The 24,344-nt window shown below is 40.9% G+C and overlaps 2 protein-coding genes across 2 annotated transcripts; both read left to right on the forward strand.

Annotated features, from left to right (window-relative positions):
• The first annotated feature begins 2,460 nt into the window (after positions 1 to 2,460).
• nexn (nexilin (F actin binding protein)) lies at positions 2,461 to 13,218 on the forward strand. The gene is given in 16 exon segments (XM_034531169.1): positions 2,461 to 2,644; positions 4,439 to 4,877; positions 5,012 to 5,206; positions 6,723 to 6,807; positions 6,906 to 7,054; positions 8,333 to 8,530; positions 8,650 to 8,823; positions 9,062 to 9,250; positions 9,948 to 10,139; positions 10,527 to 10,571; positions 10,847 to 11,041; positions 11,247 to 11,273; positions 11,275 to 11,469; positions 11,577 to 11,765; positions 11,890 to 12,253; positions 12,398 to 13,218. Coding segments are annotated over 15 exon segments (2,601 nt in total). The 5' UTR covers positions 2,461 to 2,644; positions 4,439 to 4,487; the 3' UTR covers positions 12,412 to 13,218.
• A 1,318-nt stretch (positions 13,219 to 14,536) lies between these two features.
• On the forward strand, positions 14,537 to 23,331 carry mindy4 (MINDY lysine 48 deubiquitinase 4). The gene is made up of 18 exons (XM_034531170.1): positions 14,537 to 15,232; positions 15,564 to 15,683; positions 15,777 to 15,997; positions 16,081 to 16,354; positions 16,452 to 16,678; positions 16,795 to 16,853; positions 16,951 to 17,057; positions 17,162 to 17,278; positions 17,373 to 17,464; positions 17,663 to 17,764; positions 17,984 to 18,047; positions 18,358 to 18,423; positions 18,518 to 18,585; positions 18,701 to 18,764; positions 19,051 to 19,212; positions 20,627 to 20,807; positions 21,080 to 21,158; positions 21,357 to 23,331. Exons 1-18 carry the CDS (start codon positions 15,173 to 15,175, stop codon positions 21,403 to 21,405), a joined length of 2,112 nt encoding a protein of 703 aa, XP_034387061.1. The 5' UTR covers positions 14,537 to 15,172; the 3' UTR covers positions 21,406 to 23,331.
• Positions 23,332 to 24,344: the final 1,013 nt, after the last annotated feature.

The raw sequence follows: 24,344 nt of genomic DNA on the forward strand, positions 1-24,344 counted from the left end.
ATTGAAGGACAGGTGTAGTGTGGTGTGCTCTGTCTACAGGTGGCACCTGTTCTGTAAAACAACTATTCAGCAGTCACTGCTGGGAAATTACGAGTTGTATTCACTGCTTGTGTAGTTCAAGAGAGAAACTGTTCAAATATATTCTGATGCATGCAGGAGATACAGAGACATTTTAAATTAAAACAAATGTTACAGACTGTAGTTTGTTTGTCCTTCAAGATAATAAAGTCACACAATGTCAGTTTTGTTTGCATTGAAAAGACTTGGCCCTTCATTATAGCAATACTTAACCATCCTGTTGATGCCTCTAGTTGATCTTAATCTGTTTAGCACATGCAAGCCCTCAGCACGAACACAACAGGGAGTTCCAACACTAAATCTCACAATGAGTGAACTCAGTGAAGCCATGACGATTATGCCTGAGAAATATATGTTAGACATTAATGAAGAGTATTTATCACAGTGGCGTCAGGATGTTTTGGTGGGCAAGAAACTGTAGCATCGCATTAGCTTTGTATCAAAGGGAGCAAACAGAGAGTATTTCCACTGATATTTTTATTATGTTTGAGACGTGTCAATGGATAATGTGTTGACCATTTGTGTGTCCAAAAAGTATCCCAAAAAAAAGTTATTGTTTACAAATTTAGCAGTCTTTGCTGAGCTTTTTATATTTACTATGGACTGAGGTTTGGACAGCTGGCATCTGAGTCCATCTACCAGCACTGATTCAGTTTTGGCCAGCTGAGCCAGTCTATACTCGGGCTTCAGCAGGGGGGGGTGGGCTGTACCACCACACACATATACACAGGGGTGTCAGGGATGAGCTGCAGCACCCGAGGCAAAGGCCCAGTCTGAGTCAGGTTAGCTGTCCTAACAGTGTTGAAAAGTTGCCACAACTGTGGTGCTATTTAAAGCAGTCCCCTTGTTGTAGCCCTTAGAGTTCACAGAACAGACCAAGAGGTTTTTACTTTTTTGCAACCAAATACCTTCAAGTAGTCTTTCTATTCTCTCATCAATGTGGTCCCCGATGTTTCTATTTATTTCTCTTTCAATGATGCTCTGGCTCTCAGATTTCACTTCTAAGTATAGCTACAGTATTAGCCTGGGCTTTGACCCTCTTGTTGGGGGGGTTCCCAAAGCTTCAACACTCTAACTGGACACACTGAGTATTGCTGAAATTAAGTTATTAAAGTTAATAACGTTAGCTGTCTATCCATTTAAACTGTATCACATTATCATTTTCAAGCGAACCATGTAATACAGTGTGCCAAACAAGATTTTCAGTATATTACAATTGATTATTTAGGCAGCGCTGCAAAGTACCAAACATCAAGATCAATAAAGAGGTGCGCCAACTCTCAAAAATCTCTATTGCATTCCTAGAATACTTGAATTGGAACTTTACTTGGTGGATTTTCTGCCTGCAGTCTGTTTGGTCAGTGAGTCAGCAGCTGTGCATGGAGCCATTAAAGTAGACAAAATGTGTCTGCTGCAGAGTTTCTATTTACATCCACAAGAGAAATTTCTCGTCTTAAAGAAGACTCACCAGTGTGGTGCAGACTTGTATACGGTATGTTTTCCTACAATTGGTGATAGGAATGTATATATAATATATAATGTATATAATATGATCTCTGATTAGATGTGACCATATTGAAAAACTGTTTTTCTGAGGTTCTTGGCATGACGATATGAGTTCCAACCGTCACTGCATAGCAGATTGAGAGCAACCTCTAGATTAGGCAGGAACAACAAAGGACAAGTTGGTGTCCCTCTCAACTGATAAGTCAGGAATGTCAGCTCTAACAGGCCCATAAGCAGATAATAATGTCTGGTCAAGTCTGTTCAACCCAAACAGACTTGACCAGAATTGTGCACCACACGAATTAAACTAAATATTATAAAAACAGGAAATGAAAAATGCATGATGTAGCATGGCAGGTAGGTGAGGGTATAGACAACAAATGCACGGAATAGCCTATTTAAATGATTCTTAAATCTGCCCGTAATTTAAGATAATGTCCTAAATTAGAGGATACTTATTAGTCAACTAACAACTAAACAACAAATACATTATATTATAGATTTCACAGTAATATTAAGTGTTATGGTCACTGTAAACTCACTGATAGCAATAGCTATCATACGTTAAAGTTATTAAAGACATACTATAACTTTGCATCGTGGCCATAGTGATCAGATCATAAAAGTATCACTCAAGCCATTATAACGGTCATTAACCTGATATTAGAATAAACACTGAAACTGTTAAATAAATTACTGCAAATTAACCATTAAAACACAATAATAAGACCTACAACTATTAACAGTGTTTATGCAGCTGCGACTGCAAATGATCTCGATGAGTCTTTGTGGGTGTGTGTGCGCGCACGCACACACACCCACGCGCGCACACGAGGCAACAGCTGAACCTGCGGCAGCCGCGCGCGGAATGCAGTATCCGGTTGAAAGTAACGGTACTTTTATGGAAGCGTCTCACCTACACGCAGCCAGCAGCCAGTCGAGTTGGTGCAGCCGGGGGTCTCATCTCGGATTGTCCTGCGTTTCACTTCTTCTGGTTTCTGTCGAAGCCAAGGATTTTTCCCAAAAGTTTAAAACAAGAGGACGTCAGCAAGCTAAAGAGGTAAAATGCCATTTTTTTTTAAATAAATTGCGTATAAGAAGAGGTTTATAAAACCCACATGTAGATCTGTTCATCCTCATGTAGCAAGGTCAACGCTATTAGTTGAACCACAAGTTGCCACAAACAGATCATAGCCTGCTTCTTAATTTAGTCATCACGATGGCCTAAAACAGTTAACTATAAGTTATACAGCAACATGTGAACAGACACACAGAAACAGAGGCACAATCATTTTGATTGGCTGTAGTCCAGTAGTTGATACATACTACATTCATCTATCTGTATTAGTGTCAAACTCATTTTTTTGTATGATACACTGTGATCTTGTGCCAGCTGAGTACAAAAATAGGACATACCCACCCAAAGCTAAAGTTTGTCATTTAACTAGATTTGTTTTTGTTCAGAGTAACTTGCCAGATGTGACAATGAGTCTATATATATATATATATATATATATATATATATATATACATATACATACACAGATTCATTTGATATTTTTTGGGCTGACTTTCTTCAACATCAGCCCAACGAGTAAGTTGATATCCTTCAAGTCACACAATACTTATTATGAAAGGTTATGTAGTTGTATATTCTGAGTCCAAAATGTGTGTAATGGTAGGTGAGGATTTGAAACAGCTGTCTGTTTGTGCTTCGGTCGGTCTCCTGACATTCACCTCCTTGTCCCTGGGTTTGAGATTAGAGTCAAAATAACCCTAATTAATAAGGAACCTTTCATAATAAACATTTAGCAAAGTAATATGAAATCAGATGTACTGGCCTAGTTATAAAATCAGCATTTGCATTATTATTCTGATGAAAAAACTCATGTCCTAATGCATTGAATCTAAAAATGTAATGGGTAATTATAAGATCCACTGACTGCCACATAATTCTACATTTCCACTTTTCATTCCCTTCAATGCTGAAATGTCAAGCTCCGTATCAGCGGCATCATGTTGCTCTATGATCTTCATGCATGCATATCAAAGGTATTTGAGGACAAAATATCAGAGGATGAACAGCAATACTTTTTTGTGTTGGATGACTAACAGTCCAAACAGCTCTCGTTCATCCAGTTGTCTCGCTCTTTGTCTGGCCATTTTGTCATGGGCCTGAAGGGCGACATGTGGGGGCCAACTTGAGCTCTGTCCCACTGCCTGTCACTCTTCAGAAATAGCCATGATCACATGTCCTGGACCCACAAGTGAGCTATAAATAGAGGGCTTCCATTGCACTCTTTCTTAACATACTGGGAAATAGAACAGCTTTCCTTGCCCTAAACTTCAATAGTTGCCTGTTGCACATCCCAGCACCAGACAATGAGAATAATGACATTACATAATCATTTATTAATTAAGAAAAGTAGAGGATATGCATGGCCTTTCAAATGGCTGTAAACTGGTTGGTTTATATCCCCGGTTAAAATAGAAAAGTAGAATAGTAATTAAATAGAAAAGAAGTGAATCATGTGTTACATCTTTATTGTTGAAAAGGGTGCCAAAATGAAGGCACTGTTCACTAAAACATTCAGGAAACAGCCAACAAATGTTCTGGTTACATTCCGCAGTGAATGCAATTATTAGAAATAATAATAATAGTTTTTTTTTTTTAAAGTGCCAATCAATAACATTTTGCAAGGGGTAAAGATACAGTGTTGGAAAAAAAATACTTCTGAGAATTCAATGAAAATGTGATTGTTTATGTCAGATGGGGAAATTCCTGTTGCATTCTTCACCTGTGCATAATGTAACAAGGAAGTTGACATTTGAACTCTCCTCCTTCGCCTTGCAGGTAACATTGGAACAGAGCCTGTTTGTCAACTTGTCATTGTGGTACAAAAATGACTGAGGTGGCGCAGGTTGCGGCTGTAGTCGCCCACGACATGGATGATGTCACAAATGAAAGCGAACTCAACATGAGCGACAGGGAAGAGGATACGACACAGGAGGAAGATGACGTGGCGGTTGATGACGACAACGCAGCCGAGGAGAAAAGCGAGAAGACGTCACAGATAGAAGACAAAGAGCCTTGCGACATGAACGATGAAGAAAGTGGTGAGACTGACAAGACGCTTGTGAACGGTGTGAATCATGAAGAAAACACGGCCGAGGAGAAAAATGAATGCTCCGAAGCTGTTAATGGTGAAGAAGAGGACACAGAGACAAAGGAGGATGCTGACGATGACATAAATGAAGACCAGACTATTTCTGAGGTGACGCTGAAGAAAGAGGTGAGTGAGGAAACTAAAGTTTACAAGTGATGAGATCCATTTTTGTGGATGTGATTCTTGTCCACACGGATATTTCCCATCACAGAGAGCATTTCCCAATAACGTTATCGTCCCTCTCACTGTAAAAACCACAGAGACTCCTCCGATCCAGAAAGCTGGTGGCCAGAAGCTATGTGCCAAAGCTGAAAGACAAGGGGGATGTGACGGGCAAGTTTGAGGCCATGCAGAAGGCCAGAGAGGAGCGCAGCAGGCTGAGGAACAAGGACGAGCAGCAGAAGAGGAAAGAACAATACGTCAAGGAGAGAGAGTGGAGTCGCAGGAAGCAGCAGGTCAAAGACCGATAACCCCACTAATCTCCGACCGAGACCTGCATTGCATGATGAGGCATGACGGGCTGACGAGGCGGCCGGTTTGAGTGAGAACTCACTGTCTTCTATACACCACACAGTATAGTTTTATCGAATTACCCAGTTAATACTTATCAATTTGTGTAATATTCAACTTTGGTTTGGCTTGACATCAAAAGGTTGTAATTGTAACTTTAATAATGGACTAATACTAAAGGACTGAACCACACTGACTCTAGAACAAATTCTCCATAATTCTAAACGCATGTTTAGAATTATGGAGAAGATGTCGTTCATCTCATCGAACTTTATTTTATTTTGTATTCTATGTCGCCACATTTTCCACACACCAAATATACCAAATGGAATTACCGAAGAAAGTATGTAAAGTAGTGCTAAAACAATTGGTGGAATGACAGAAAATGGGGAACTCCACCTATTGTTATGCTGTAAATTAAAACAAACTTTTATCATCATACATTAAATTGTACAAGTACAGCGAACTTTGCATTTAACCCTTCCTTAGAGCGGTGGGAAGCAAACTGGCTCCTTCACACTGTTAATACTCTGTACTTTGTCCTCGCGAGGACTTGAATTGGTAACCCTGCAATTCTCTGACCAAACTGTCAGTGATCACATTGCATTGTGGGTAATGTAGGCACCAGGGTTTGACAAGGAGGAAGACTGTGTTGAGAAAAAAATACTTTCCCCTTCTTCTACTGCATCACATTTTAAATTATGTCCAACAGGTGTCTGAGAGTGTGGTAGTGCGCTGCTAAATTATTATTATACTCGCAACAATTTGCGACAACAGAGACAACAGAGTAATCTTTTAGGCAAGGAAAAACGACATATTATTATTTGGTTCCAGCTTCTCAAATGAGATGATTTCCTCTGTTTTATATCATTGCAAATCGGTCAGACAAAACAAGACATTTGAAGACATCACTTCGGGCTCTGTGAAATTATAATGGCCATATAATATAATAATAATTAGCTGCACCTCTAGTATACAAAGATGCAAATAACATCTATATTTTATGTAACGTCAAACCGTTAAAAAATGTTGTCTTGGATTTTCTTCAGTGGAGGAAATATTTTGGTGACGGAGAAGCTACATATGAGAAAATGAAAGGGGAATGTCAGAGATCAAGAATTCTTGGTTAAGACAGCTTTTCTTCTTTGAGATTGACTGCGGTGAAATAAACACAGTGATATGGTGTTGTGTGAGTGGATTATCAGTGATACTCAGAGAGAACCACCTCCCTGTGTACAGCCGTGCCATAGCTGGCCAGGCTCGAGCACTTGCTCATCTCCTGCCTGCATGTGCAACAACCCCACGGCCCAATCAGAAGCCCTCCTGCAGGTCATATGACCTGGCTATTAGAAGCGATTAGGCCCTTGTTCTTGCTGGGACCAGCATGGCTCCTGAGTGCCAAAGGAGATGATCTCAGCTAAACCGTAACCTCACCACCACTCTTTATCTGCTCCGCCACAGATAAAAGAACTGCTCGCTTCCAGTGATGAGGAAGAAGAGGTGAAGCCAGCAAAGGTAGAAAAATCCTACGTCCCTAAAATCACAGGTAAGAAGTGCAAACGGGAGGAAGAATAGGTATTCAGCGAGGGATTCTGGGAGGAAGACGAGGCTGAAGGCTTGTGTTGTGCTCTGTGAAACCCTCAGGTAGTGTGAAGGGGAAGTTTGCAGAAATGGAAAAACAAAGACAAGACGTGGAAAGGAAGAAGATGGAAGGAGAGAGAAAGAAGAGGGAAACCCAGGACAACATGGAAAAAGCCAAAATAACGAAAGATTTGGCTAAGAAAGCATCGGAGGTAAGTGAACCTGGCCTGAATTCTTTGTATAGGGTCTTGGTGGGAAGTGGAGAGCCTGTCTAGATGGTGCAGTGCTACCTTACTGATGGAAATGGGTTAGTTGTATCTGTAATCATTCAGGTAATCCTCAGCTGCCACTTGGATGAGTTATTTTAGGTCGCACAAACAGTTGGCAGAGGCTGGATATAGGTTTGAAACTACCAGTAGCATTGTTGACATGACCAGAATGTGAACTCCAATGGGTTATTATAGCTTACCGTCTCAGGCTTTAGAAAACAATGTGTAAATCAAATGAATATTTAATTAAGTACAGAACAGATCGAAGGCCTTCATACCTTCAGACAGTGTATCTCTTGGGAATGGTTACATAATGTTTTCTTGTGCCAGATAGCCAATTGCCTGCTACGTCTTTGCCCTAATTCTGCTCTACTGTAGTACAGTCAAACGTTAACAAAGTTGTATATGTTCAACAGCAAGACAAAAGACTTAAACAGGACAGTGTAGTAGTAGTAGTGTTGTTTATGTCTTTTCTACTCTGCCTGTATCATCATCAGTAACGATCAGGGCGGTAGCTACGATTAAAAACAACTGTTTAATTAAAATAAACAATTGCAGAAAATAAAATCTAAGAAATAACTTATGGACATTTTGGGCCAATGACTGATGAGCTCAGTAGTTCTAAAATCCTGGCAACCACTCTGGCAATGGTGCAGGCCGCTGTGTGCAACATCAATTCTTAGAAACGTAGTTCCTTCTTAAGGGTTACTCGTCTACAATTATGTAGACTAGAGTGCTTTTATGTGTATTTACTTTATACATGCTTTATACAGCAAATAACTCCCCCGTTTTCTTTTTGCTTGCCCTTTGACTATTTTCATATGAAGAAAATGAAAATGAATTATGCTTTATGCATCTTATCAGAAACGAAGCAATGTTTCAAGATCAAAATTATCCTGTTTGAATATACGGGAGGCATGAATTGAGGACTAAAAAACAGCTCACTTTCAGTCTGCCAGGTGGAGACAGCATATGACTGGCAACTGTTTCCCACACCTCCCAGTAACTAAATTAGCTCTAGACCTCCTTACTGTGACTAAATTAGACTCTGCTATCTTAGACTGACACCCAACCCCTAACCTGCTGCAAAGGGCGACATTAGGCCAGTTCAAAGTAGCATAGAGTTTAATGGAAATACTCAAGTAAAGTACAACTTCCTCAAACCTAACTGTGTGCCTTTGTCATACCTCGTATAATCCGACATTATCAAACATATTTTAGGATGGAGATGACACAATCCTGGTCCGGGTGGTTCCATCGAAGTCATCACGACCTCCAGGCAGAATCAAGGTGAACTTTGAGGACATGGAGAAGAATCGAGAGGAGGAAGTGAAGAAGAAGGTAGAGGAAGAGAAGAAGAGACGGTACGATGAAAACAGACTCTCCTTCAGGGATGCCAAGCGGCGCTCGGTTGTCCAGGTAGAGATATGAAGAAATAAACGTTATTGTTATAATATTTTGTTTTGGACCAATTACGACAAACTTAAATATTGTGGATCATATTTAAACAATGCATTCTGACTCTCATTTGGATGTAGGATGAAGACGAGAAGCCTTCAGACAGGGTGCTGGTGACTCCTGGAAAGCTGAAGATGACATTTGAAGAGTTGGAGAAGGAGAGACAGGAGCACAGGAAGAAGCAGGCTGAGGAGGAAGCAAAGCGACGCCTGCTAGACGAGAAGAAAGCCTTCAAGGAGGCCAGGCTGGGAATGGTAAACCAAACTTCATTTAAATGGAATGTTGAAAATTGTATTAATCGCTTTTTATTTTTTACAATACACAATATCAACATCCTCGTATCCTGATCCTGATTCCAACAAGTACCGAGTATAAATAGTAGAGTCTCCGGTTTCTCCGAGTCTCCGGGTTCCGATTACTTCCAAAATATGTTGCATTGGGAATGTTGATGTTTGATCGGTGCTTATAATCTGTGTGTGTGTGTGTTATCAGGGAGAAGATGAGGAGGACACTCAGTCGGCTGAGGACGACAAGGAGGAGGTCCGACCTGGAAAACTGAGGTTGAGCTTTGAAGAGGTGGAAAGGCAGAGGGTCGAAGAAGAGCGCAAGAAAGCAGAGGAGGAGTACAAGAGACGAATGGAGGAGGAAAGAAGAACTTTCGCTGAAGCCAGGCGGAGCATGGTCAGCATGCTTCCCATAAATAAATACAAAATTATATATGAAAAATGTATAGAACTCAGAAAGATTTCTTAGATAATGAAAATAATCTTGCAGTGTGAAACACCTCAGTTACTTAACATATCTAGTGATAATATCCATATAAGTTAAATATATATTTTATCTTAAATGGCCTTGAAAGAATGGTTAGACATTTAGAGAAATACAGTAATTCCTTTTCTGGTAAAGTTCAAGTTCGATGAGAAGATTTGTACCACTGTTATGTCTATACGCCAGATATAATGCTGCAGCCAGTTGCCTGGCAACTGCTCAGAGCCAAACAATATTCAGGTTCATGACCCCTTGTAAAACAGGGAATTGTCATCTTTACACTTACACAAACAACATATATCATCTTAATTAGTGAACTTTAGAGGTTTAGGTTGATTATTGTTGTACACAGTGACGTCACTACTTCTTAATTCCAGTCTTTGTGGTAAGCTAAGCTAACCGGCGGCTGGCTATAGCGTCATATTTATCAGACAGATATAGGAGTTGAATGCTTTTGTCATCTAATTCGTCGCCAGAAAGCAAATAAGATCTAATTTCCCAAAATGTCGAACTATTCCTTTCGGGAAGTTTTCACCTGACCTAGCGGTCCTTAGCAACCCTTTTATCTCCAGTACACAGAGCTTACTTACCTTGCTGTGTTCTGGCTCAGCTTGTAGATGAGGACGACGATGTGCTGATGGCCTTACTGAACCTGGAGGGCAGCAAGCCTGGGAAGATATGCGGCAGTTTTGAGGATCTGGAACGTCAGAGAAGAGAGGAGGAGCAGAAGAAAGCGGAGGAGGATGCCAAGAAGAGATTAGAAGAGGAGAAAAGGCTCTTTGCTGAGGCCCGCAAGAGCATGGTAAGTCTACGAGACTCAGAAACCAAATATGTGTGTAGCTTCCTGATATATAATAACAGAGCACGAATGTTTGCTGCTCAGGCTTTAACTCAATTCGCTGCTCCCGAACTTTCCCGAGTTATAACTACATATTAACATGCCCAGAAACACATACAAACAGCACATACATATGCTTATGATATGCATGTCATTATGAATAAATGAGGTTAACTTATTACAAAAGCAATTTAGTTTTATGTCAAGCTGGTTTAACTTTTCCCACTGACTGCCTAAATGTGATCTACGATTGGCTCTAATTGGGTGACAATTAATGGACTGTATATCATTATGATGGGCTCAAATGGTACACCTGCATTGCTGTTCCCTTATCCAAATTATTTCTTAAAGAGCCCTGGCCTGGATCAGGAAAATTCTGCATATGGAGATGAAACAGTAAGATATTTTAAAATTTCAGATGCATATTTTTCACAGATAAATCAGAAGAAACAACAGTTATTCATACTTGAGTGTATTCCATATAAGCACAAGGGCAAACAGGTCGAGGGATGATGATGGTGATGGGATGCATGTTGTTGTTCTGAGCAATGGCTCCTGCTTTGTGTTCGCTGCATTATTTAATGTTGGGTAAGTAAACATGAAATGTGACGCAACCAGTTACTTCACCGCTACAGAGAAATCTTGTCCTTTGTGTGTACTTGTTTGTATAGGTACTAGATGAAGAAGGAGGGATGGTGAAGAGTGAATCCCAGGAAGCACTGCACCCCAGAAAGCTGGAGATGAACTTTGAAGAGCTACTGAAAGAGAAGGAGGAAGCTGAGAGGAGACGCAAGGCCGAGGAACGCAAAAAGAAAAGGGAGCAGGAGAAGGAGGAATTTGAACAACTCAGACAAGAGATGGGCGAGGTCAGTTTGGAGCAGATGAAAATTTATGTCCATCGCACACTGTATAACTTTATCAGCCAATAATGCTTGATAGAGTACTAACATACATTGACCCATCTTAATGCAACAACAAATGTAACCTCTTGTTTTTTATGCCACATTGTTACATTTCCATCATTTACGGTGTTCTTGCAACAATGCAAAAGAATGGTCTTCTATCTCACAGGATGAAGTGAATGAAAGCTCAGATGTTTGTAAGCAAAGAGTATCAAGAACTGACCAAACTCAAGAGGACCGGCTCCATCCAGGCCAAGAACCTCAAGTCCAAATTTGAGAAGATCAAGCAACTGACTGAAGAGGACATTCAGAAAAAGATAGAGATGGAGAGAGCACGGAGGAAGGCCGTTGATGATGAAATTAAAGAGAGAGAATCGGAGAGGTTCCAGGAGGCAAGACATTAATAATTCAAGATGTTTAAATTACCAACAAATGTTGAACTTCCTGCTATTTTGTTATATTAATGTATCTCATATATTATAATTGCTGTGTTTTTCAGGAGGATGGGGAAAGAGAAGCAACTTCAGTGAGGGCCGAAGAGTCACCATTCAAACAGAAGGTGGACATGAAAGCCAGATTTCAACAAATGGCTAATGCCAGAGAGGAAGAGGAGAGGAGGAGGATAGAAGAGCAGAAGCTGCAGAGGATGCAGTTTGAGCAGCAAGAGATTGATGCTGCCCTCCAAAAAGTAAATGTTCCATGTTCATGACCACATATGCAAGATGGTTCCTTATGACAGCATATTAAGCATTTGGTTTCAGGTGGCTTTGTCCCTGGTAACAGTTTCTTATTTCTTTGTAATCTGTTTGCAGAAGAAGGACGATGATGTGGAGGACGAGGGTAGCATCATCAACAGCTCTGCAGCCTATGAAGATGAGGAGGACCATGCCAGATCGGGGGCTCCGTGGTTTAAAAAGCCTCTTAAAAATCAATCAGTGGTGGACTCAGAGCCAGTTCGGTTCACCGTTAAGATCACAGGGGAGCCCAAGCCAGAGGTAACCTGGTGGTTTGAGGGAGAGATGCTCCAGGACTGTGAGGACTATCAGTACATAGAGAGAGGGGAGACGTCCTGCCTCTACCTGCCAGAGACCTTCCCGGAGGACGAGGGAGAGTACATGTGCAAGGCTGTGAACAGCAGAGGCACAGCAGCAAGTACCTGCATCCTCACAATAGAAAGTAAGATCACCTTGGTGTGACTGCATGCCAGCATGATACCTCCTGTGTGGATTTCAACCTCTTTCCATGAAGTGGATCGCATGCTCCCAATCCTCGTGAACTCATGCAGATTTGGATAACGGCTCTTCTGTTTCTTTTTTGCAGCCTATGACTACTGATGCCCTTCCATGTTGTGGAAACTTTTCCTGTTGTCTCTCACTCCTTTTGTAAAACTTCATTCCTCATGGTATGGTCAAACAGCAGAGGGAAGAAAATAGCAGTATGCTTGGCATTCCTAAGGGAGGGATACACAACACACACAACAATTGTTGTTTACGTTTGTAAAGCTGCACTCCCGGATGATACTTGTGCCAAAACCAGACACGATTCTTGTTACCATGCCGAGGGTTATCTTTGCTGCGAGGCCCTTACGATATTTGTGAGACCGGTAATTTTTAAGTATCGTAGTACTGTATTGTAAATATCACACTTTAAAGTCCATACATGGTACACATTATGGTTGAGGCATTGAAATGTAAACAGTAAGATATTCTTGTGCACTAATCTTAAAGAACAAGGTACAAGAATATCAGTAAAACATCTTGCTTCAGTATTCTACGACTGCTCCTCAACAGTTTTCTGTAGTCTCTGCCATATTAGTAAATGGTACTGTGATACTTGCCTGGTATTATATCAAGGGGTAGCGTCACTTCATTGAAAATCCACAGTGAAGCGTGTGTTGACAATATTACAGAAACAAAACGTATACATCCTGTCTTTCAATAAAACTCTTTAGGCCAAGATTACATGTTTTTAAACTGCAGCATATAAAAAAGATTAATATGTAGATTTTTCATGTTCGAACCCCCCTTTTTTTCTTTTTGAGTTAAATGTAATACTCTTGGTACAACTGTCATACTTCAGTTGACAATAGGTAACTGGTTTATGGTTTGATAATGAAAAAAATAAACATAGGCTAGCCTGAATAGTTGTCATATATTATGAATAAAAATGTTTTAATAAAATGAACAAAAAATTTACTTTTGTGGCATCTCTTGTTGCATGGGGAAGAACTTAAAATTTGAGGCCTACTGTCTGATCTGTCGCACATTTTACTTGCTCTGTTTTGGGTGAACTGTTCCTTTAAGGATTACATAACTTTATTGTTTTGGGTTTACATTGTGTTCACTTGATGCATTTTCTTGATAACATCGTATTTAAAAATGTATTTCAGTATTATATGTTGCAAAGGAGTATTGGTTGTTCCACTTATAGAGGAGATAAAGATCGTACTGTATTGAACACAGGGTGTTGGTTCGGGGACCGATAGGTGGTTACATTAGTTCACCAATTGTTACTTGTTTAATTAAACTTAATTGTCCTTCAAATCAAACAAAAATAGTATTTTCACAAGTACATAATTCATTAGGGGCTGCACGGTGGTGTAGTGGCTAGCACTGTCGCCTCACAGCAAGAGGGCCGCGGGTTCAATTCCCGGTCGGAGCGGTCCTTCTGTGTGGAGTTTGCATGTTCTCCCCGTGGCAGCGTGGGTTCTCTCCGGGCTCTCCGGCTTCCTCCCACAGTCCAAAGACATGCTGCAGGTTAATTGATCTCTAAATTGCCCATAGGTGTGAATGGTTGTATGTCCCTACATGTGCCCTCGATGGACTGGCGGCCTGTCCAGGGTGTCCCCTGCCTTCGCCCTATGTCAGCTGGGATAGGCTCCAGCGCCCCCGCGACCCTAATGAGGATAAGCGGTATTGAAAATGGATGGATGGATGGATAATTCATTAGAAAAATGCAAAGATATCTTTCTATTCTGTTAATTATCATGAGAGCCCGTAGATTTATCTTGTTGATCCAGACCCTAAAATTGAGAAGCACTGAATATAGCCGTAAACGCTATTGCAAACATTGGCAAACATTTAAGTATGGAGGGACTGAATAAGTTGTGGATGTTACTCAATAAAGTTTGGAAGAAGGAAGAATCACCGAGAGCCGTAAGGAAGCAATAATTATACTGAAAAGGAACCAGGGAAGGATTCCAGTAAACCAACAAACTGTGTACCTATTGCCTTGACATCACACATCTGTAAATGTATGTAACAGATGGTAACAGATGAGAGGCTCATGCAATTCTTGGAGAAAGGCGGTAATGTGGTCACACACCAATGTGGATTCAAGAGAGGAAAGGACACTATGGATCAAGTGTTGTGTCCGGAGGATGAGAGGAGCTCAAGTACAAAAAAGGAAACAAGGCAGTGAGGTCGTTTCCATTTGGGTTCCTGCTCACACAGGCATTCTGGGTAATGAAAGAGAGGGCAACCCAACGAAACAAGCTGATACAAACAGAGAGAACACAAATGAGTCTCTCACAATCACAAGGGAAGGGCATGGCATTATATTGAAAGAAACAATAAATAGTGGCTGCAACACTGGGGTCAGAAGATGAGAGGAAGACATTTAAATGACACGCAAAAGAGAGTTGTGATTGTGAGAAATACTGGAGAGAAAAAAAAAGACTATCAGGCTTAGATTCAGAATAAAACAAAAAAAATCTGAACAGCATCTTTCACATCATAGCATCCACACGGTTGCTGTGACCATAAAGGTACCATCAACTTTAGGAAAGGAGAGAATAACATGCTGGAGAGGAGTTTGCGTCAACTAACGTTAACTCCAAAAGATGGCAGTAGTGCAGCGTTAAGGATACAGGCTGCCTTTAAAAAAAAACAAAGAAGAAGACCCGCTTGCCCATCACCATGGTAATGCACATCGCCGAAACATAATACATAGACACTTGTTGTAACGTATAACTCACACAGATGGCGCAGCACACCCCGCAGCCGTGTAGCGGTTCACCGGACCGTTAGCTAGACGCCCCCGTCAGAGCCGCGTCTCGTCGGTTATCTTTGGCACAAGGAAGGTCGACCCACCACCATGGCCGTGTCCGTCGAAGAGGCGTCTTCGTCCGTTGTCCGGGAATACCTGAGCCGGAAGGTGAGTTGAGCTCACGTGAGTTAAGTTAGTGAGTGAACTCAAGGCGGGGCTGAGCTAGCGTTAGCCCCCTCCCAGCCCAGCAATGTGGGGTTAGCTCAACGTTAGCTCAGGTGTTACGATGACGTCTGTGATTCTGCACGCGCTGTGCCACCAGCAGCACGAGAGTTCACGCTGAGATAATGTGTGACTCTGTTTAGGAACAGCTGTGGTCACAATGTTGTAGCTCGCTGCTAACTTTAAGTGGTACATGTGTTTCCCCCCACTATAAACGCGAGCATGTTAAACCCTTGTGGTGTTGCATAATAGGGTGTAACACGCTCTCCATACGCAGGGACTCAGGAGGACGATCGCTTGTATGGATGAAGAACTTCCGCGCACAGAATCCAGTGTCAACAACAGATCACATTTGAGGCAGATCCTCAACATGGAGGGTCTCTATAGAAAGAATAAAGTAAGTCGTGCAGCTGGAGGCTGGCTGCTGTGCAAATGGGTGACATTTAAAGAAAAGTCTGCTGCACACCTCTCTCTCTCCGTGTCTTTACAGGCTCAGCTCTCCCCCCTGAAAACATTACTGGAGATTATTGTAAAGCATCAGGTTGAGGGCCTTAAGGATGACCAGATCCCCATCAGTAAAAGTGATTCCCTGCACTACGCTCAAACTACGAACTTGATTGCTAATTCTCCTGCAGTAACACCAACATTGATGAGTGACTCAAAGACAGAGGATCACACAGCTTGTGTAATCGGCAAAGACACCAACTTATGGTATTTCTCGAGTGTGCTTTTTGATACATTATTTTGTGCTGTTTTGACTTTTTGGTTTGATCATATATTTATCTCTCTAACAGGTCTGATATAGGAGAGATCTGCCCGTCTCAACCGATGCATACATCATTATTGCCTGAGACGGATAGACTCTCCAGTCAAAATAAAACAGGTTTCAGGTCTCATCACTCAGAAGATCATAAACTCCAGCCACTGATTGCTTCCGTCCAAGACAATGAGAGCTTCATCAGAAGAGAATCAGAAAAAAAGACTTCCACCACTGAGAGCACCCAACGGAGCAAAATGAATCGAATTAGACGTGGCATGATTGCTGGACCAATAGCTAGCACACTTCAGGTACTAGACTACTGATGGAGCTCTTAAAAGGGTATTGATTCATTATATTACTCGCATTCATCATACTCTGTTCGATTACTGATGTTTTTCATTTCAGGAATCAAACAAAAAAAGGCAGACTCGAAGGCTAGAAGGGCCCCAGCAGCTGCTCAGAAGAGAAGAAGAAAACAAGCAGTCTGTGGATGGACTTTTAGTGAGTGGCGTACATCAAAAAAGCTCAGAGAGCGGAATCAATTCAGCTGACTGCTTAGGAGGGCAATGGGAGTCGTGGAGTGCACCAGACAACTTTGAAAAAGTGCAACAAGACATACGGACAACTACAAAGTAAATAGCTTTAATCTAATTATAATTTGTCTATGGCAATCTCATGGTTTTATACTGTTGAAGTAATGTCTCAGAGATGTATTCACGAGTGTATATACATTGTGTGTGTTTCTTAGAGTAAAGTCTTTGACCAGGCCAAATGGGGCTGATTTGAATGTGGCTGAGATGGTTTTAGGTGAGTATGTAGAAAAAAAGGCTGCATCGATTGTATTTGCCTTTTATAAAAAAAAATTGTATTTGTCAAAGCTGGTGGTGTATTAATCAATTTCCAGATGACATCGATGATGAGGATCTGCGAGAACTCTCCAAAGTGTCCATCCAGAGAACTGTCGCAGAGCGTAGCTTCGCGGGCGGCCCGATGGACCAACACACTGCCGTGGTCGGTGATTTACACCAGTGCGCCTTTTAGTTGCTCTATGCTGGTAAAAGTCACTGTGTCTGTCATAGATTTTTGGTTTGTTTTCTGTTCTTGTTTTGCTCCAGGAGTTGAAAGTGATTCTGATTGGTTCCAGCCTGAATTGTTTCAATGTTGAGTGGAGGAATCAAGGTTTCCCATTCTCAGAAATGCACGACCTGAGATATGGAATTGTGCAGAAAAAGGTTGTCATTACTGAGCCCTCCTTCTAAGATTCTGTAGTGCATTCACTTCATAAGCTTTATTTATGATATCATGTACCGTGTTTTTATTTTCTAGGGGGGTCCTTGTGGAGTTCTGGCATCCATCCAAGCCTTTGTTCTAAAGAAACTGCTATTTGAAAACGTTGAAAGCAGTAACACAGGCCTTCAGTACGTTATCCTTCAGTTCAGAGCTTTGAGCCATCATGTTAACCACTGGGTGCCCTATTGTAATCACTTGGATGCTTTTTACAGCCGTTAGTTCACATCAAGGCATGCTTTGTAGCCACTGTTAAGTATTGACCTCCATTGCATTTGGTATTAACTGTATTATTACACCACACAACTCAACTGCCCCTTTGTTCTCAGGAGGTTAAGACCTTCCAACACAACCAGAAGAAAGTGTTTGGCTTTAGCGGCGGCTGAAATACTGTGGAGGGCTGGCGAGGAAAAACAAGCCACAATTGCAATGTAAGATCATACTTTTATCCTCTTAATCCAGACCGGTAGACATAAACTCATTACCAGTATTCAAGTAGGTTGATTGCACGTGAATACCTGGCTTAGCTGTTCACCCAGTGAAGCCAAAAATCAAACCCATTGATTTCTGAAATGCCTGATAAATCTGATCAAGCATCGATTTAAACTATTTCTTTTTTGTTTTACCTCTTATTTCTTTTTTTAAAACAGAAATTCCGGGAGAAATCATTTCACCCCAACTGGACAATACAAATCTGAAGGAGTGCTTGAAAAGGTTGAGAGATGCAACACACACCTCCTGACAGACAAACATTCTTCAACAGTATTTTATTGAGCCGTTTTTTAATGGGGTTGAAGTTGTGGAATATTACTGTCTAAAATATTATTGTAGGAGATTCATACATAATTGGATTCACAATTACAAGTACAAAACGCATTTGTACATGTGTTGGTTTTTATTTGAAATTAAATTAATAATGGTGTAATAAACAAAAAGTAGCTTTGTCCATACTATCAATTTACAAAATGAACTTTTTACAAAAACAAATCTGCTCTGGAAGTTTTCTAATCACACTTTGTTTTAGATAACATGTTTCACGGTGGATAACGTCAAAGACCTGCAGTATCTTCTGGAGCGGCATATCAATCAGGCAAGAAAATTAATATTGACTTCCTCAGTTTAATTTTGCCTGTCAAATGTACAATTTAGTGCCAACCTTTTTGCTGTAATCTGTTGTTCCACAGTTTGAGACCGGGGTGTTGGGATGCATCCTACTCACCATATCTGCAGTTCTCTCTCGATCCATTGAAAAGTATGTCGTTGTTTTTTTAGCTGAATAACTGAACTAGATGTGCTGTGTAACAATCACTATTAGTAAGATGATGAAACATCACTCTTATTGGTCTTTCTCTTTCTTCTGTCTTTAGAGTAAGGGACGATATGGACGTGCCCACCACCACACTCATCGGAGCCCACGGCTACTGCACTCAGGTTTGTCATGAAACTAGAAATTGCGGGGTTAATAGCTTCAGAGCACTTGGTATTGTGTTTGGTTTGTGATTTTAAGAATGACACATTTGAATGAATAATGGAAGTGCAGGAATTGGTATCGATGGCATTGGTTGAGGGACGTAAATGCATGCGGGACTTGGAGTAGGTTGTGCAATAAAGGGATCTGAGTGTAAGACACACAACAAGAGTAAGAGGAGTAATACTACTTAATGTTACTGCTGTATACACAAAACATATTCTGGTTACTAAAATGTGTGTCCACCAGGAGCTGGTCAACCTGTTGCTCTGCGGCAGAGCAGTTTCTAATGTCTTCGACAATGACATGGAGTTGGACTCAGGCAATGGCAACATGACTCTACTGAAGGGAGTCAAAGGCCACTGTAACGTTGGCCTGATGTCCTTGTTTGAACACTATAACATCTGTAAGGTGAGTAACATTGGTGGCTGACTCTGCTCACTCAGTGATGAACAAAACTGGGATCAATAATGGAGCAAACTTGACGAGCCTCATTTGTCCTTTTATTTGAGATGTACGTTGAAGACAACAACAATTCTGAATTCAGAGAAGATTGGGGTACAGCTCACATAAAGTAACGGGACATTCACTTGGCTTTATACAGTACATCCCGGGGAGCAATGCAGAGTTAAGTGTCTTGCTCAAGGACACATCGACTAGAGTGGGGATTGAACTGCCGACCCCCTGATTGAAAGACGGACATGCTAACCACTGACCCACTGTCGCCCCACTTAACCCCCAGAGACCCAGATTCTCCTCAAATATGGCACTCAAAATGTTAAGGACTCTGAGGATGTTCAAAATATCAAACGGACGACAATGAACGAATATTTAATTTCTTTATCTCTAAAGAAATTGCTACAGAAAAAATTAAAACACAACCTCAGGGGGCATTCTTTACTGTAATTATGTAATCTGTGCTTCCCATAATTACAGGAAAGACTGTTCTTCAGCCTATTCTGGGCTTTATATGATAGCTAACAACACATACACTGCATTAACATGTTTATTAAAACTACTTTTCTCATAAGAGAAGGCTAACTGGAGAAAATGGTGAGTAACAGGCTATATTGTTATCAAATCAGGCTCTATTGTTGTCAAACTGTAGCATTGCAACAAATCAAATTGACTGTGTGAAGTGAAATGAAATGTTTACTGGAAGCAAAAGTTGAGAGGAAGTAGAGCTATGAACCTCCCTCTCGTTTTGGAATGAAATTTGTCTGCTTGACATTTTCTCCTCGCTATATTTGTGGGGTTTGTTTTGCCACTGTGTCCGCCATTATCGTAGCTTCCTCTTGAATGCATGCTTTCCATTTTGCCTTCTCCTTGGTTGCTATGTTTTTATAGCGGTTGACCCACAGCAAAATGAGGAGAAAAGAGAAAAAACAGGCAGCGGGCCGCCTCTCTGCAGACACAGCCACATACTTGCTGATTGAGAGGGATTACGACAATTTCTGTCTAGACATTGTTTTATTTTTTTAAGAAAATCCTTCTCATTGTTCCCTTAATGGAAGACCTTGGAAAAAAGAAATGCTAAATATCTTTCACATTTTCAAGTTTTCTACACATTATTATAATAGACACAGTAAACACCAAAACATGTACAGGATGTATTATTCCAAACAAAATGCTGTTCTTACACCCTGGAAAACTGTGTCTTTACACTGGCATGCACAAATGACAGTTTTGATTTGACTGCTCTCCCAATCCTGTAGCAGGAAGCAGCTTGAGATTGTGTGCAAGGCATTTAACACGTTACCACTCACTGGTCCTGGTATTTAATAAAAGACTTTGCTCTTTTGCATTGTGCTTTCCTCTCTCTCAGGTAGGAGCTTACCTGAAGACTCCCCGTTACCCCATTTGGGTGGTCTGCAGTGAAAGCCACTTCAGCGTGCTGTTTGGCCTGCAGAGGGAGCTGTTGACCAATCGGTGCCAAAGCCTGGAGTTTGAACTCTACTATTATGATGGACTGGCCAATCAACAGGAGGAGATCCGCCTCACTGTCTGTATGTAACATCACTTGTTCTGCAGTGCACGTGTCCTTTTTCTTTTGGTGGTGGTTTATGTTTCTTGTCATCCTCTCATGCCAGTTAATGACCACTCAGAATAATGTGTATTAGGGTATAGTTTCTGGGATTTATGATTTGATCTTGTTTACCTGCAATCTAAATGATCTGGGTCCTTCTCTTTTTGATGCTTAAGTAGGGTTCAGATTCTTTGCTGTTGCCCTAATTAAATATCTTAACTGAAAATGTTAATTAGGTATTTGCATTTTTAGCTGTTGGCGAATCGGCCCTGAGCTGTCATGATGCCGACACAGATCTCATTCCTCCACTGGAGCACTGTATCCGAACAAGGTACCGATGTTTTGGCATTTCAAACGCACAGACCAACACCCGCATGCACAGTAATGTCGGAAGATCTTATACACAACCAAAGAATGTGTTGCAGTTCAAATTCCTTGCATACTTTAAATACAGCTTGAAGATGTAAGTAACCATGCATGATGTACTTGAGTCAGCACTAAATGCCTTAAAATGTTTGTTTTGTTTCAGGTGGAAAGATGCATTTGTCAATTGGAATGACACGGAGCCTATTCTCTGACTGATCACATTTGCATCACCAATAAACACTATTGCATACATATTCTTCATATACAACATTTACTATTTACCCATATAGTTTAGCATTATCATGTTTTTTTCTCTTATTAGTGAGACCCAGTGTCGTTCTGCCAATTGTTTACATGATAGAATGGCGTCACACACTGAATGTACGGCTGGAAGGGGTTGGGCCCAAACTGGGATATAGAATGTCATATCAGCCATAAAGTGTCATGCTGTTTGCTTACAAAACAATGTTTGAGATAATGCAATTCATTTAAAAAGTAATAAGCATGAGGTAACTTTTTCCTAAAATATACAAGTTTGGAGGGAAATATACTTTTGTTGCTGATGAAATGTAAATTACTGCCAGATGCAATATTGACCACAGTGGCCTTTTACTTTTTTTTTTACAGAAAGATATAATGGATTATAACTAAATTAATGAGATCCCTTGTAATATCATAAGAACACACAAGACTGGTGTGTGCGTTTGTCAAAGAGAGTGATTGTTATGATAGACCTCATGTGGAACAGAAAATAGTCAAATTAGGATTGATTTATATTGCGACAAATCAAAATAAAGTTATCTCATTACACTTTTCATGTACTGTCGCAGATCTCGACTGTATTCTATATTTCAGAGTTAAAGAAAGTCGTTCGGACCTCTACTGTCTCCACACAGTGGTTGTTGTCTGGGTTCAATTCTGTCCTTTTGGTTTTTGTCCTGCTTTTAACTTCCAACACAATAGAGGAAATATTGAGAAACTACTGTTGTGTATCCTCAGTAGTTTTAGTGTCTGTGGCTTTATAGGGACAACATTTTTTATTTAAATTGTCTGAGCTGGGTCAATGTAATATTAGTGTGTTTTCCAAAAGTCGAGGGCCGACCCTGCTAGAAACATCCCTGTGCTTGGTGCTATGCATGTAGGACTATATGTTCATGAAGAAAAAACACCCCTTTGTGCATTTGAGGAACTCTTTAATAGTTGAACATTTATGTGAATCTTACACATTTTCCCAAATAAAGAAACAGACTCTAAGCTAATTGTGAATTAATTCAACTGTGTCACATGTCAGGGTGAAAATACAAATTCAGCTGAAAGATGCCTTGCAGTTAATGGTGCATTTAGTCTTTTTGCCATGGCAGGCGTCAGAGCACACACAGTGTGGGGCATGCAGAGTGGGTGGCAGGGAGACCTGTGCCAACACCTCCAGCACACGGGATCAAAGACACTTCAGCTGGCACACAGACCGCTGCATTAATTTCCACTTCCCATCAAACTGTCTTGTTGTGCAAATTGGACCAGAGTCCACATAATATCTTGGAAATGCATTGTGGGGAAGTCAACGCATACAAAACATATTGGCAACAACAGAAGCTGCTTTCTTTATTACATCTGTCAAGTCCATAATATGCATGACATTTCCATTTTGGTGCGATGTAAACGCTAGAAGAGCTCTGACGATTACAATTCATTCATCTTTCAACTGTCAAATTCCTAATGGAAGCTGTATTATCTGCATGTATATCATTGGTGACTCATGTAGGGATTCATGCATTTGAAAAAAGACATAGGAAGAGCCATGAATTAATCATGAGACATGGAGCGAATCAATGAGCCCATAACAATTTTACAGCCATCAAGACTACTGCAATCACTATAAATAAGGTGGCTTGTTGAATGAGGCTTTGGGGTCCAAGAAATTGGATTAAAGTGTTTACTTTTGCAACAAAATTCTTGTGCGGATGGAGGGGGGGGTTGATATACGTCATAAGGGAGCCATGTTTAGGTCTTGGGTTATATTCTAGTCATAATCTTCCCTGAATAGTAGAATGTAATATTTTAGTAAGTGCCAATAGGCTAATCAAATTACAAATGTGTGTATTATTGCAAAGTCAATTAAAGGGAATCTGGGAAAATCCATTTACTTGGAGAGCTGTTGTCAACTCAGAACAGTGTTTTAGCTTGAAAAGGTCCAAAGTCTACTGTAAATCTGGTGTCTGTAACTCTGGTGTCTGTAACTCTGTCTCTTACCCGATGTGTTTCACAGTGCGCTTGTTGAAACATTGAGGGGTGTGTTCTCTCTGCGGCTGAGCTTTGGTGCATCCGGGTGCAGTCTGACAGGAAACAAATGGCCCAGCTTTGGTCTCTATTTACTATTTATCGGCCCAGCCTTCCTCAGAGGTTTCATAGGAGGGATTTAGTGCTTGTGTGTAATTGTGTTAGAGTCCTCCCACATGCTGTCCCCAGTGCATCTTCTGTCTCCTCTCCTAATCTATGCTGTTTGTCTCCAGATAAGTGATATCCTCCTTAGATTAGGATCCGGTGTCCCTGCCTTGCCCACCTGGAGGGGAAGGGATCCCCAGTGCATCCCTGTGAGGTGCAAGCTGTATTTTTAGCTCCCTAATCCTTTTATAGCTCACGCCGAAAACACCACCCGCTTCCATTAATTGTCCACGGTAATCATGATACAATATGACGGAGAGGAAGTGCGGGTTTTTGCAGGTTTGAAAATATTCAGGAATTTAGGCTGTTCTCATATCAAATTGGAAACCCTGCATGGATTGAGTTTTGCATATCTAAAGAAAATAAGTTCTCAAACTCAATTACAGTTCATCTTCCTCAAAAGCCCTTTAAATGATCTCACAACACGCCACATTTTGTTGAAAAACGCACGGTCAGATTTAATAAACTGTTCCTGCTTAGTCTGTAGAGACATGCTGGCGTGAGAACTGAGCTGCTCTAATCTTTGGTTGAGCGGATGTTTCCTTCAGAGTCTGTGAGCATCCCTGTGTGTGCGTGGCTCGATATTTATTGCACTACCCTAAAAACAATCACGGTAACTATTCCCCAGGGACATGTCTCAAAACAAGATGATACAGCATGACAAGAAGAAGAATGTTGGATCCTTTTTATTGTGTCAGGACTGTATAGC

The sequence above is a fragment of the Cyclopterus lumpus genome, chromosome 4 (genome assembly GCF_009769545.1).
Source record: "Cyclopterus lumpus isolate fCycLum1 chromosome 4, fCycLum1.pri, whole genome shotgun sequence".
Classification (NCBI taxonomy): domain Eukaryota; kingdom Metazoa; phylum Chordata; class Actinopteri; order Perciformes; family Cyclopteridae; genus Cyclopterus; species Cyclopterus lumpus.